This window comes from Balaenoptera borealis, assembly GCF_965194805.1.
Source record: "Balaenoptera borealis genome assembly, chromosome: 3".
In the NCBI taxonomy this organism is placed as follows: Eukaryota; Metazoa; Chordata; class Mammalia; order Artiodactyla; family Balaenopteridae; genus Balaenoptera; species Balaenoptera borealis.
The window spans coordinates 133604322-133618621 of record NC_138866.1 but is presented as its reverse complement, the minus strand read 5'-3'; the positions used below and the strand labels follow the sequence as shown (position 1 = coordinate 133618621).

The window sequence follows — 14300 nt, the reverse complement described above, 5'->3', positions numbered from 1 at the left end:
AGTTGTCTTCCATCCCATTCCCTCGTCCCTTGAATTCAGTTGTTAGCAAGTCCTGTTGGGTCTACTTCTCACATGTGTCCAGGTCCATTCCCTTCTTTCTCACCACCCCACCTAGTGCAAGGTACTAGCATCTCTTTCCTGTACAATTGCAGTAATTCCCGCCCCCCACCCCCATTCTCTATTTGGCAACCAGAGTAATTTATTTTTTGAAAAAAGGTAAATTAGAGAGTGTCAGTCCTCTGCTTGGAACCCTTCAATATCTTCTTCTTGTGCTTGGCATGAAATCCAGAAGACCTCCTTCCCTGCACATCCCCCAATTGATCTGGCCTCTGCCATCTCAGACCACCTGGCCACTGCCTCCCCACCCAGCCAGCCTCGCCAAACCCAGCCTCACTCTCACATCCCTCTCCCTATGTCCTTCTTTCGGTTGCCACTGTCTGTGTTCCTACTTTATCTGTTTAATTACCCCTTTAATTTACCTGGAAGTCTCTACTGGCACTCCAGGTGTCAGAGACCCTTCCTATGTGCCTACCTTGCTCACTGCTTCATCTTTACTCCCAGAGTTGTCCAGGAGGCACCAAATGCATGCAGGTATAGAGACTGAGTGGTGAATGGACAGCCTTAACTTGTTTGTGGCTTTAGACTCATGAAAGGCTTCTGTTCTCATCTGGGATTGAGAACTACACATTTCTCCGGTTTGTAGCTCTGTAATATTTTGATGTCCACAAATGCATTAAACACATTTTGTAGGTCAATTGTTGACCAATATTGGTCAAGGGATGCCAATAGTGCAAAGGGGTGTCTCAGACCATGGGCCAACCATTTTGACCAGGCTTTTCAAAAAAGAGCTGGATGATAAGAGCATTTCTAACACATTTCACTTGCAAGTGTCTTCCAGCTCTTTGGCAGTGGCAGCCCTTTCCAAGCCTCCTGAAAAGACAAGTGAGCAGGTTCAGGATGTTTCTTCCATGTCAGAAACTTTACTTACTTAACTGTGTCCTCCCCACCAGCTGTAAGTTTCATGAACTCATGAAGCTCACCCCCCATGGAAAGGTCCCAATAAAAACATTTGTAGAAGGAATATCAGGTTCCTTTTTTTCTTTTCCATCAATGGTGAGGTTTTGAAAATTATTAAAATAATTATTATTGCTGGACACTTCTTGAAACCCTCTTTAGGATATATATACTATAATGTAAAGAAAACATGTAACTTGCAACCATTATTTGTTGCATTGATCTGAACCCAAAAGAAGCAGGAAGAGGCAAAGATCCGTTAGAGGGCAAAGATTGAGCAAAACTTGAGTTACTTCATCTTAAAACTTCTACCTTAGAGTCTAAGCCAAAATACAAATTATAACTGAAAAACTGCTCCAGTGGCAAAATCCTCCACTGGTAAAATGATTTTCAAAAGGAAACTGAAAATGAAAAGGGGAACAAAATGGCTGGGTGAAGGTTGGCCTAAAATATTCTTAAGATTTTTTTTTTTAACTTAAAAACATATATGGTAAGACACTTCTGTTTTCAGAAGGAACGTCTACTAGCATTTGGATTTTTCAGGTGTTGTTGGGTATAATTGGTAGCTGATATTGAGAGGCGTTTGAAAGCAGATAACAACTGTGCGCCTTGGTTTCTGAATGTTGCTGTGTGATTTGGAGCCTTTATTTTAAAACGGAGATTCTGTTTTGCTACTTCTCCCTGTCCCCTCTCAAGCTGATTTTCCTAATCAGGTTTTGCAATTTACAAAGCTTTGATTGTCTCCTAAATAGTGTCCAGATTGATCATTCCTTCCTTCCTTCTTGGACTTTTCAGGCTCCCAAACTTCAAATACGGATTTTCCCAAGTGTGATTTCTCTAAACATTTTGCTCTTTAGTTCAGAAAGGTGCAGGCTCACAAAGGGCAAGACCTCTGGTTCAGGGCTTTCCCAGCCCCATCTCCCCTTGCCTATAAGAGTACAGACCACCTGGGCCAGGGGCCTGATTTCCAGGCTCTAAGATGAGAAAGTTCCGGTGCTCTCACAGCCTTGTTCCTGAACCCTGTTCAGGGTACCTTCTAGAACCTGCTCACTGGGGAGACAGTGGGTCTGCCCTCCAGCATTGATTTTCTGAGCTTGTTTTTTGTTTTTGTTTTTTTTTGCTGTGTAGCATGTGGGGTCTTATTTCCCCAACCAGGAATTGAACCCATGCCCCCTGCATTGGAAGTGGGGAGTCTTAACCACTGGACCACCAGGGAAGTCCCCTTCTGAGATTGTTAATCAGAGGGCAGGTGGGAGACCCTGCTGGCTTCCCAGTCCTCCCACTATTATTATTGCAAGTAAGAACCACCTCCAGTCCTATTGTAGAAAGTGACTGCAGAAACTTGACCTTGCTGAAAATCTCACAGCAACCGGGCAAAGTTGCCTGGGTGCATGTCTGTTTTTAATAGATGATGTTGTCTTAGGCATCATTTACATGACCTTAATTTTCTTTTTGGACTACCCTATCACCCTCTAATTCAGAGTTGTCTATCTCAGAGAACAGCTGCTAATTACACCATACTTTTTATGTCTGTACTATAGACACCACATGAATGCTGGGAGAGACACATGCATTTCATATGGTCATCCCTTCCCATCGTGCAGTTCACTCCGGGCCCTGCCAAGCTGAGCCTGGATCTCACCCTCAAGGTGCTTCTGGTCATTTAATCAGCATAGCAGCCTGTGTCCTCGTGTCAGGGACCCAAGGTCAGTGGGAGCCCAGCATGTGAGAGCAGTGCCTTGCCTCATCACAGTCTCCTTAGTCTTAGGAGATGTGTCTTAATCTAACTCAGAGTTTCTCTGGATAATTCTCGGCTGTGAGCGGCTGTGCTCTGTGCTGTAGGATGTTCAGCAATGTTCCTGGCTGCTACCTGCTAAATGCCTTTAAGCACCCCCACCCCCAGAGGTGACAACCAAAAATGCCTCCAGACATTGCCAAAGATCCCCTGGGGTGGTGGGGGCAGGTAGAATGTAGGGAGCTCCTTTCTGTTATCCCCCAGGGCTCAAACTGACTTGGCTTGATAACTGGTACCAGTGCCTTCCAGACCCTTCTCTTTGAGATTGCTGCGTGATTACCTCTTTGTCATTACGTGCCCACCTCTGGGCTTCCAGGAGAGTCTGTCCTGGGCAAAGGGAAGCCTTGTTTTGTGTACGTGTGTGTCTGCCCCACCCCAACTGGAGTGTGAACCCCGGAAGGAAGGAGCCTCATTTGGTTGTCTTGGTGTCACCATGCCAGTGACTATGAATATGTGTTGATGGAGCAGTGATTAAGCCCTTTACCAGTAGGTGTTCTACAGTTGTTTGGGGTATCTGTACTCTTCTCAGGCAGATTGGAGAAGCTGGGCAGATTGGAGCCCAGCTGTGAGGTGGGGTGGGGGACCTCTGTCTTTTCACTGCCGCCATCTGACCGGGTGTGACTGGATAGATGGAATGTGAAGAGAAGTGTTGCAAAAAGGGAGAGGAGGAACACCAATGCGTATTTACGTGACCTTATAAATAAGTATGTACTTGGGTGCAGGAAGTGACTTGACAGTTAAGAAAAGCTTTCTGACTTGATGTTTTTTCACCACTAGGATGAGACAGCTTTCCGCTCAGCCATGACGGTGTGTCTGTGACTTGGTCCACCCTGGACTGTAAGCCATGACTTAGTCCACCCCTCAGGGAGCCACGGCTGCTGTGACCACTGCAGGAACTGACTGGCGAGAGCGGCCACCTCGAGGCTTGATGGTTGGAATGTCTCGGCGACCACCCAGCATGTACTGGTGTGTGGGGCCAGAAGGGTCAGCCGTGTGTCCAGGACGCGCCATGGAGACCCATAACAGCGGTAAGGGCAGGGCTGGCCAAGCCTGCTTTGCATGTTCTACATACGAACAATGGGTTCTCAACCAAAGGATATAAATTGCCAATTATTTGATGAATTGTATGGTTTTTCAATATAAAACATATCATGGGATTCTCACTGAAATTCTAAACATTGAAGGAGCCATGGGACAAAATTTATGTGGACTTAAGATTTATGTGGATCTTAAGAATCAGGGCATCATTTCATGTTGGTTAAAAAGATTTTTTTTTAATGGGGATTTGGTTTTGTGTTCTCACTATACAAATAATATGTTTATTAAAGAAAAATTGAAAAAAGAAAAAAGAAGTAGAAAAGGTAATCACCCAGAGTCCCACTGCCCTAAACACAGTTAATATCTAGGTATGTTGTCTTCTAGTCAGCTTCTCTGGGCTGCAGGGACTTTGTTTTAACTTTATTTACTTATTATAGTGTATATACTTCAGTATCCTACTTTTTTCCCCTAACTTTGTGTCAGTCACCTAGCTTGTGTGATCCAGTGAAATATCATCTTATTTGGGAGCGCTGTGCAAAATGATTGACCTAATTCTTACTCTCCCACTGGATGTTTTGGGACATTTGTGTTGCCTCTAGTTGCTGACTCAGACCAAAATCATTCCATGTCCATCTTTTTATACATGGTTTTAAGATTATTTCCTTAAGATAGATTTACAGAAGCCGGACTATTAGGTTTGAACGTTTTTAAGCCTCTTTACACATATTGCTGGATTGTTCACCAGAGTTGCATCACTTTTATCCCCAGTAGGATATCATTGATATTGTTAACAATAAATATTTGTTAAGCCCTTAGTACATATGGGGCAATGGGTTCAGTGTCTTAGGAAGTAACCTCATTTAATCCTCACGACCACCTATAAATGGTACTTTTATCCCCATTTTATAACTGAGGAACATGAGAATAAGAGAGATGTAGAAACTTGGTCAAGGTCAACAACTTGTAATGGGCAGAACTGCCCTTTGAACCCTGTCTTAACCCTGGACTCTCGTCCTCAAAGTATAGGTCATCCTGTGGGATTTGAGAGGACCTGTGGGTTTGCACCTCTGTGGAGTTAGCGATTCAGTGTTGTACCTGGCTCAGTAGACATTTTGTTCAGTTACTTAGTGTTTTTTCTCCATCGAAAATGCCCAAAGTCTAACTAAGGTGATGATTCTGGAAGATTTCTTTACACATAAGTCAGATTATGAAATGAGAAAAGAATTTGCTTCTTGACATTGTCCAGCACTAAATGTTGCCAGAGTGTTTGACTTGCGCCTTTTGAAAGGTTTTCTTTTTTTTTTTTTTCAGATGTATGCCCTTTTTCAGTTGCTTGTTAGGAAGGCCGTGCCTTATTAGCATGAGATCAAGGTGACATGCGTGGAATGCTATTCCTGATTTTGGGTAGAACCTCTTTCCAGGGCACTCTCAGCTGCAGTATCCCATCTGCCTCTCCTCAGCAATCCTGAGGAATGATGGTGGGGGCAAGGATGCTGGGTCCTTCTGGGACTCACTGGGTGGGTGGCTGTGTCATCTGAAAAAGCCCCGGAGGAGACTCTGCCCCGTCCTCGTCCTGGTCAAGAGCTGGTGGATCTAAGCGAGTGCTTCTCCACCCTGGCCCCCAGAAACACTGGGCAGTGCCTAAAACTGTCAGTGCACAGGCACCCCCAGCTCCACTGGAGCAGCATCCTGGGGGTATTTTTTAAAAGTTCTTGCCTCCCCACCACCACGATCCTACTGTGCAGCTGGGGTTGAGAATCAACTGGTCTAAATGATTTGGACAAGCAAATTAGAGCAGCATTTCTCAAACTGCAGTATATACTCCAGTCCCCTGGGGATCTTGGTGAAATGCAGATTCTCATCCTGTGAGTCTGGGGGCACCGAGAATCTGCGTTTCTTACAGGCTCCCAGGTCGTGCCAGTGTTCCACCAACAGAGAGGCAAGGCTGAGACCTCAAGGTGCCCAGGAATCCTCACTGACTCTTACAGTTCCTGGGGACCTGGGTCAAGGGACCCTGGACAGACCTGGAACCAGCCCTGCCTCCAGGCCTGAGGTAGGACAATAACCAGAGAAGGTTCATGTGCACGAGAGGCCAAAGTGTTGACACTCCTAGCCCTCATTTTTCTCCTTTGAGGTCTGGATCTGAACTTTACACTGCTCCTACAGCCAGTTGCCTCTCCCTGACAGCTGTGATCACCAGGTGGGAGGGAGCAGGCTCAGAAAGGTCTTTTCTGCCTCAGGGGCCTCTTTCCCCAGTGGAATCTCAGGACTCCACACCTCCCTGTTCTGGATGAGCCTCAGGACACACACAAGGCTTGAGAAGCCTATGGGAATCGTGCAGCCCCCACTGCTACTGTTCTACTGCTTAGGGCTGGAGGGTGCTGACAGGGGAGGTGATGTCCTGTGAACACTGATGCTCAGGGTTGTGTTTAAGCACAGAAGAAAACACATAAACCGCAGAGTTGAAGAAGATGAGAGAAAAGTGACCTGAAATACATTGTAAAATTCTGTCCTATGGCTCAGCATTATGGAAATTATGAAGAAAGTACAAATTTATGCCCATTCTCCAAGAGTTGAAAGGTCCCATAGGTGGTAGCCAAAGAGCTGAGTGTGGAGGGCCTGCCCTGGGACCCGCAGGGATGAAACCCTACAACACTCCCCTCCTGCTGGCAACGGGCTGCTTACATGGCTTAGCAGCCCGACGTCAGGCCCCTCCTGGCCTCTTGCAGCTACTGTTCAGCTCACCTGAGAGCAGTGAATGAGGGCAGCAGAGGACCCACCCTGCTTTCCTGCCAGGTCCAGGGGAAGACAGTGACACCACGGGGACCTGCGTGGGTACTGGGAATGCTGAATCCATTACCTAGGGCTCTGGATTAAGGAGCCACTACTAACTACCTGTAACCTAGAGTGATGTGTACTTCTGTCACTGTCTTGTTTAGAACCCCACAGCCGGTTTATGACTGTTTCCTTTCACTGAGTGAGAAGGGGTGGGGAGACACTTCTGGGACTCACACAGTGTGATGAGGGCTCAAGAGCCTGTCTGTGGGGTTCATTAGGCCTGCATTCAATTCTTAGTTCTGGGTGACCTCAGCTGAGTGGCTCAACCTCTCTGAACCCTGATCCAGACAGACACAGGATCTTAGTGGGATGTGCCAATCAGCATTTATTTCTGGCCTCCTGGCCAGCAGGGGTCTGGGGGGTGCTCTGCTGCGTGCTGCAGTCTGCACTCTGCTCCATGTGACTCCTGAGACCAGCAGCCTGGCAGGGCGCCTTCTTCCCTGCCAGTTGCAGAGGTACAAGCGGGGAAAGCAAAAACATTCCATGTCTCTTAAGGCCTAGGCTCAGAGTGGCACGCTGTCACCTCCATGCCTCTGCCCTTGGCCAAAGAAAGTCACATGGAGGAGCCCAAGTGAAGAGCTCCCTGCACGAGGAGGCCACAGCCAGGCTGTGGATTCAGGCAGAGGGGGAGGATTGTTGTCCATCATTCATCTACCGTGATAGGAGTTGGTGGGCTTCAGTACTTTAAAATTGTATCTTATTTACATATTTCTATTTATTTATTTAAGCAGCCCACAGAGCTTTTCTCTCATGAAACTTTACCTGGAGCCCCAGCCCATGTGACAGCTATAACAGTGGAGTTGCTTTGATGGGCAGTCGTGGAGGGGTGGGGGTGGTGAATCCCACCGCTGATCTTCACCTTGATCCCAGAGCTCTGTGGGCCCAATTTTAAAACATCACATGTTGGATTTCATTTTCACAAAATAGAACTATATACACCAAGACCATAGCCTGGGAGCAGGTGACACTCAAAGAGTAGCACAGTCACTGGGGATTATAGCCACTGCTCTTTGCTTACCCATAGGGGTACAATGAGCATGCGTTCTTTTGTGGTTGTTTTGCATTATTTTTGCAACCAGAAGAATAATATTGCAACTTATTTTAAAAATTGTTTTCTCTTTAAGTACAGAAGTTTTGTCATTAGGATCCAACCTGCGTACCTCCTCCCTCGTTGGGTGCTCATTTCCAAGATCAAATTTGCTTTAACTGGCCTCTTTCCCACGAATTTCTTTCTGGATTAAATGGGGCAATATTTGACTCCAGGAACCTGCAGCTGTGCCTCCCATGGGGCCCACCCTCTGAGTTCTGTCCCCATTGGATGAGCTGGATTTTTTTCTGCCCCACCTTCTCCCCAGAGGAGTCATGCCTCCCCTCCCCTTCCCCCCAATCCACCAGCCTCACCCCAGGGATGACCGTTGCAGACCTAATTCCCAGCACTGCCTGAGGGAAACTGATTGTCAGAAAGAGGACCAGTGGATACCCAAGTTATTCTCGATGTAGGAGCAGCTCTCTCACCTTTTAAAAATCCTTGGAAGATACCATGCTTTGTAAATAATGTTATCATTATACTTCCAAGTAGAGTTAGGAAAAGATCCAAACTTTAATAAAATTAGTAAAATTCTAACTTTTTACTTTTGGGCTTTTGGTAGTGGTCTTGTGTGTGTGTGTGTGTGTGTACTGGGTGTGTTTGTTGGTGCCTCTACCTGTTTTGACTTACACAGTTCACCTTGTGCTTGTTGAGAATGGTTAACCCTTTCAGCGCCCATGAATATGTGAGTGCTTCTCCAACTGCCTGTGGTGCCATGTGGGCTATGTGTGCCTGTTCTATGTTTGTGCAGCACAATTGTGCCCCAGAAAGGTGTATTACAACCTTACTAGTACTGTCAGCATTCAGCTGGCCTTCAGTGCAGGAGGAACGTTTAGAGAGCATGGATGGGTTCAGAGTGTGTGAGCTGAGAGAACGAGGGTCAGTGAGATACTGGGCCAGGACTGCGGACCCAGCCAGTTTGACAAACATGTCATTAGACATTCTTCCACGTCCGTCTCACACCAGTCAGAGTGGAAAAACCTGTCCTATCAGCTGAGGTAAGGCTCCTGGGGAGCAGAGAAGTAAGGAAACTTCTAGATAATTCAGGCTGAGAATGCTTGGTGAGACTCTTCAGGATCATGAGGGTGAGGGGCGCTTGGACAGACATCACCTGAGGTGGTCCACATCCCCCACCTCTCTGTGAGCGGTCCTGACTTCTGCTGCCTGCCTCTCACAGCATGGACCAAAGAAGAAGGAACATTCCGGAGGGCCTTCAAATCCTAGGTTTTTACATAGCTACTTCCAATGTCCTTTTCTTCTTCCTTTGGCTTTTTCAAATCTATTTTGAAAATAACTTTTTAATACAAGAGCCAAGTAGATTTGCCCGAGTGGGGGCTCTGTCTGCTTTCCAGAAATAGAAATAGGAAATAGCGTGACTAGGAAGTGCCCCTCCGGTGGCAGCATGCTTTCTTAGTGAGCCACTGTAGGAACTCCTACAAGGGGCAGATCCATCATTTTGTGTGCCTTTCAGAGTGTAACTGCCAGCCCACATCTTAAGATGTTCCTGGACTTGGTGTCCTGCTCATGCCTGCTGGGAGGACAGGGCTTTGCTGGGACTGTGGTGAGCAGGGTGCCCTCTCCAGCCTGGCTGCAGGAGCAGCACTGGGCCCCCTAGGGACTGTAGCCATTGTCCAGTAAGGAATCCCTTACTGAGAGAGGTGAAGAGGAGGGAAGCTGAGTGGTGGCCCAGGTCGCAGGAGAAACGGCCGTGGGCATCCATCCATGTGGGAGCAGTTAACACAGCTGTGCTTCATGCCTGTAAAGTCCTGCCCAATGACAGAAGCTCTGGGTTTGATGGGGCTTTTAATATTAACCTAAATCTGAGGCTTAGATCATCTGATTATTTGTTCGGAATATGCTTGCTTACTTCTAGCAACAGGGAGCTGACTCCCTCTCAAATATTCCAACCTTTCTGTGGGCTGCTCTGTTGGGAAGCGTGTGCTGCTGCAGAGGCCAGTCCTGTCTCCACTGCCTCTAGCTCCACCTGCCTAGGCTGATTGGCATCCCTTAACTCCTTTCTTGAAATAACTAACTTTGATGCCTTGCCCTCCCTGTGGATTCCTTTTTAGGCTGAGCAAACCATCCCACTGCCTTCAAGAGCAGGCAGCCCGCAACGTTACACATTTCACTTGGATATCACCAAGCTTTTGCCTTTTAGTCTGTGGACTAACCGTTAGGCCATGACCACCTGGGCCCAAGGTGAAAGCAGCCTCCCACCCCTTCCCTCCACCCTGTGTGTGTGGGCTCTCTGGAGTGCCCCATCCCCCCACCCCGTTCTAGGCGGCCAGAGCCTGAAGCTCACCCAGGGCCTCAGCCCACCTTCCCCTTCCCCACATTTGCCCCTGACTCCTTCACCAGGGCAGCTACTCAGTGGCCAGGAGAGGAGATTTTCTTTCCAGCTCTGTGCCCTGGCCTCCACGAAGAGGTCAGTGGCCTGTGAGCAGGTGCCTGCGTGGACGTCCCCAGGCCCCGGTGCAGAGGGATAATGATTTTCTCCCACTTCCCTGGTTTCCTGGTCCACATCAGCCAGACTCTGAAGAAACTAAAACTGGGATTTTTATGAAATTCTTTAACTCTGGGAATTGAGAGAACTAAATAACATATAAATTATCACACCCAATAACATTTAAGTCCAAACTCTAGTATATGGATTTCACACACATTTTCAGGAACCCTGATGAATGAAAATAGGGGCTTCCAATATTCCTTAGAATTCCCAGTTCTGAGTCTGTTCACCATCCTAGCTGCCCCTGTGTTCAGTTTCTCCAGATGCTACTTAACCATCTTGCTATTTATTGACATTTGTTATAAAGAATAAAAGATAAAAAAGCAAAAAACAGAAGTGTGCATCTCAAGCAGTACAATCCTTCCTAAGCCCATAACCCTGATGTTATAGAAGGAATCACACATTAGTTAGAAATTATATTTTCAGTTGTAAATAACTTTTCAGGATTGTACTTCATTTTGCTAATTCTTGCTATGTTTGTGCCTCGCAGCTTTTATGTCATCTACCATCGTCCAGCATCCAGTGGCCAGGCATGTCACCAGGTGTTGGTTTAAAATCAATTGCTTACCTATTCATTTCAGGAGAACCAAAACCAAAAATAACTCAGCAAATAGAGATATTTAAAGGCATTGAAAAATTTAGTCCATTATTTTGAACATAGAACCAAGTGATGATGCAAATTTGAGGTTAGAATTTGAATACATTTTGTATTCAAGAATGACACTCTTCAAGTTCCTTTTAGTAGCTCATTTTGGACTTCAGATGGCCCTGTGAGCTCTTAGACACGTGGGTGGCCACAGGTGGCCCACACCTGGGAGTTAGAGGTAGAAGAGGCCAGGGCAGACCCTTCAGGCTGTTTGCACCCCTCCCTTCTTCTGTCAGAATCAAAAGGCTCCAATGGGTGGTCGCCCATGTCCCCATGCAAACATCACCAGCACTTCTGGGTTCAAAAGCAAAAAACAAGCAAAGAACCCCTGCCTGATAGCGGGCAGGGGCCTCCCCGAAGTTATGAAAAAGTTACTTGTGTGTAATCACACACATTCTCATGTAAAGTCAAATGCCATCCTGCCCAGGTGACCACTGTTAGCTGAGTGTGTTTCTTTTCCATCATCTTCCTACACTCATGTCCATACACAATTCTTTTTTGTATATATTTCTGGGTTTACATGCATAACATTCAATTGTACATGCATTGTGCAACTTTTGTTTACTTGAGTGATGTACATCTTGGAGTCTTTTTCATGTGCATCATGTTCCATAGTGTAAATACAACAATATTTATTTAATCAATCTGCTATTAAAGAGCCTTTAGATTCTTTCCATATTTTGCTTCTTACCATAAGAGTTGAGTACACCCCAGCAGAATGGCAGGATCAAAGAGTAAGCACATTAAAAATTATCAAAGTAATACACAGCCCTGGTTAAGGAAGCAAGTGATACAGATGGACTATAAGGCAAAGCCCCAGTGTCAGCTCCCAAAAGTGTCTGTATTTCCTGTTTCTGGTTCTAGTTCTTCAGGTCATCACCATTTCTCTACATAAAGAATATGCCTGCACGTTTCTCTTGCTCCATCCGTTGAGACAGAGTCTGCTGCCTGCCTGCCTGCCTGCCACGATAGAGGACGATTTCTTTCCCCTAGCACCACACCTCCCAGCTGCTCCCTCCCACTTAATTCTATCAGTGTGGACTCATCTCTGGGTTGCTTTTGCAACATTAAATGATATGTTTACATTGCTATGACTTGGCCTGAGGACTCAGTGTCATCCATGTTCTGTGGGGCTCAGGAGACGCACACGTCTTCCCTACTTTTTACCTCCACCTGGTTCCCACCTCTTACTCAGAACTCTTATTCTGAGCCCTCAGTTACCTGGAGCACATGAGTGAGAAAACTCAGAAAGGGCTATGGTGGCACATGTGAGACTCGATTTTCCTGAAAGCATCTTCCATTGGTCTTCCCCGTGATCCCAAGTGGAAATCATTTGCCTTTAGACCTTGGAAGAGCCTGCTCTGTTGTCCTCTGATGTGGTCTGATTCTCATTGCTTTGTGGGTGACCTGTTTTTTCCTCTCTAGAAGCCTTTAGAATCTTCCCTGTATGTCTGGTCTTCTGAAATTTCATAACAAAAGACCTGGGTGAGGGTCTTTTTCCTTCATGCTGCTTGGTACAGGGTAGGTCAACAATTTATCCCTTTTAGGCCTGGAAAAGTCCTTGTATTTTCATTGATAATATTATCTTCCTCTGCTTTTTCTCTTTATTATTTTGGTTTGTTTGCTTTTCTGGAACTCCTATTGGTTATCTTTTCCCTCACGTTTTCCAACCCTTCTTAACTTCCAAAAGGTCTTTCCTATTCTTGATTGTTTCTTTTCATAGCATTCTGTTCCTGTGACATATATGCAGTATCTTCTTGAATTCTCCTGAGGATCCTAATTGGCATTTATTTTATTTTGATATCAATCTTACTATCTTCTCAGTTAATTTCTTAATTTATTTCTTAATATAAATTCATTGATTAAAATAGACATTTTTACAATGAATTCCAGACAAACCAATAATTATAGGATTCAAAGCATTATTAGGGAAATTTGCAATCAACTAGAAGGCTGTTACCAGAGCTCTAGAAAGAAGGCCCAGGGTAGCCCAGGATTGTGGGGCAGGAAAGGAAGAAGAGGATGGAGTGGGAATCTTTTCTGAGGACTTATGTAACAAACTACCCCATAACTCGCTGGCTTAAAACCACAGCAGTTTATGGTTTCCCGGGATTCTGTGAGTCAGGAATCAGCAGGGCTCAGCAGGTGGTTCTTCTTGCCTCACTCACATGTCTGACAATTCGGTGCTCCTCACCGTGACTGCTCTTTCCACATGCTCATCCAGACGTCCACCCCCAGCCTGTTTACAGCTTAGCAGTTGAATTCCCAGAGCTCAGAAGCAGAAACTCTGAGGCCTTGCTAAGGCTTATGCCTGAACTGTCTCTTCATCGCTTCTGCCGCCCTCTGTTGGTCAAAACAAGTCAGAAGGTAAGTCCGGATTCCATGCAGGATGGGAAATATTAGATTCCAGCTCCCAAAGGAAGGAATGCCAAAAGTTTGTGGTCATCTTTGACACAGCACACCACAGAAATCGGTAATGCATTAGATGTGAGGAGTAAAAGAAAAAGGAATCAAGGATGTACCCACACTCAGATTTAACTGATATTACTATTTAGCCATTTTTACTTCAACAATTATTTTAAGAAGTAAAACATGACAAGAATAGTTAGAGCCCCCTTTGGAACTCTCCCTGGTAACTGCTCTTCCTAAACCCCCAAAGGTAGCCATTATTCAAAGTTAGTATGGACATTTTGCCATGTTTTATACCATTGTTAATTATGTCGGTGCCTATAAATACATAGTATTGTTTCTGTCCCACCAGGCAGTCCCCTCTGGTCAGCAAAAATTCTATAACATCACCTGCCTGGGTTAAGGAAGAGGCTTCATTGAGGGAGAGGAAATCACAAAGCCTGGGTCTGCAGGATGGGTTGCCTGTGGTCCCCAGTCTCTCATCCTCTCACAGGGAGGCTTGCCAGGGCATCTGCTGCATGGGAGTGGGTTCCATTCCAGCAGAGGGTCCAGCATGGATCTCCACTCCCAGAGGCTAGCCTGTTCATGACGTGTCAGGGTGGGTACTGGCTGCCTATAGGGGATCACTTGGGGCTGTGGGATGTTATAGAACCTCCAGGCACTAGACCCATGGAAACTGAGCTTGGATGCCATCCCTTCAGCTGGGAGAAGTGGGCATCCCTCAGCTGGCTCATTGTCCAGGTTTGAGGAGTGGCAACCAGAGTCACGTTTGGGCAGTCCTGCTCTTTTCAGAACAGTTTCCATATTTAAGATTTTAAAATAAATATTTTCATACTGTGCCAATCTTTTTGTAATTTAATTTTTTAATCAACACTAAGTTTGTACTGTATAAGAGCTTTATTTTCCAAGAAGCTAGATAAAATCTTTTACCTATAAAACCATCTAGGCCTGGTGCTTTTTTATGGGT

The 14300-nt window shown here is 45.9% G+C and overlaps 1 protein-coding gene across 10 annotated transcripts in view; it reads left to right on the top strand.

Moving 5' to 3' along the window:
• Positions 1-14300, top strand: part of LRRK1 (leucine rich repeat kinase 1) — a 118275-nt gene that overhangs the window by 1998 nt on the left and 101977 nt on the right. For all 10 annotated transcript variants that reach the window (XM_082385126.1, XM_082385127.1, XM_082385128.1 and 7 more), the window contains exon 2: positions 3587-3837. In XM_082385126.1, the coding sequence (XP_082241252.1) occupies positions 3738-3837 (100 nt within the window). In that variant the 5' untranslated portion in view covers positions 3587-3737. The remainder of the gene's footprint in view (positions 1-3586; positions 3838-14300) is intronic.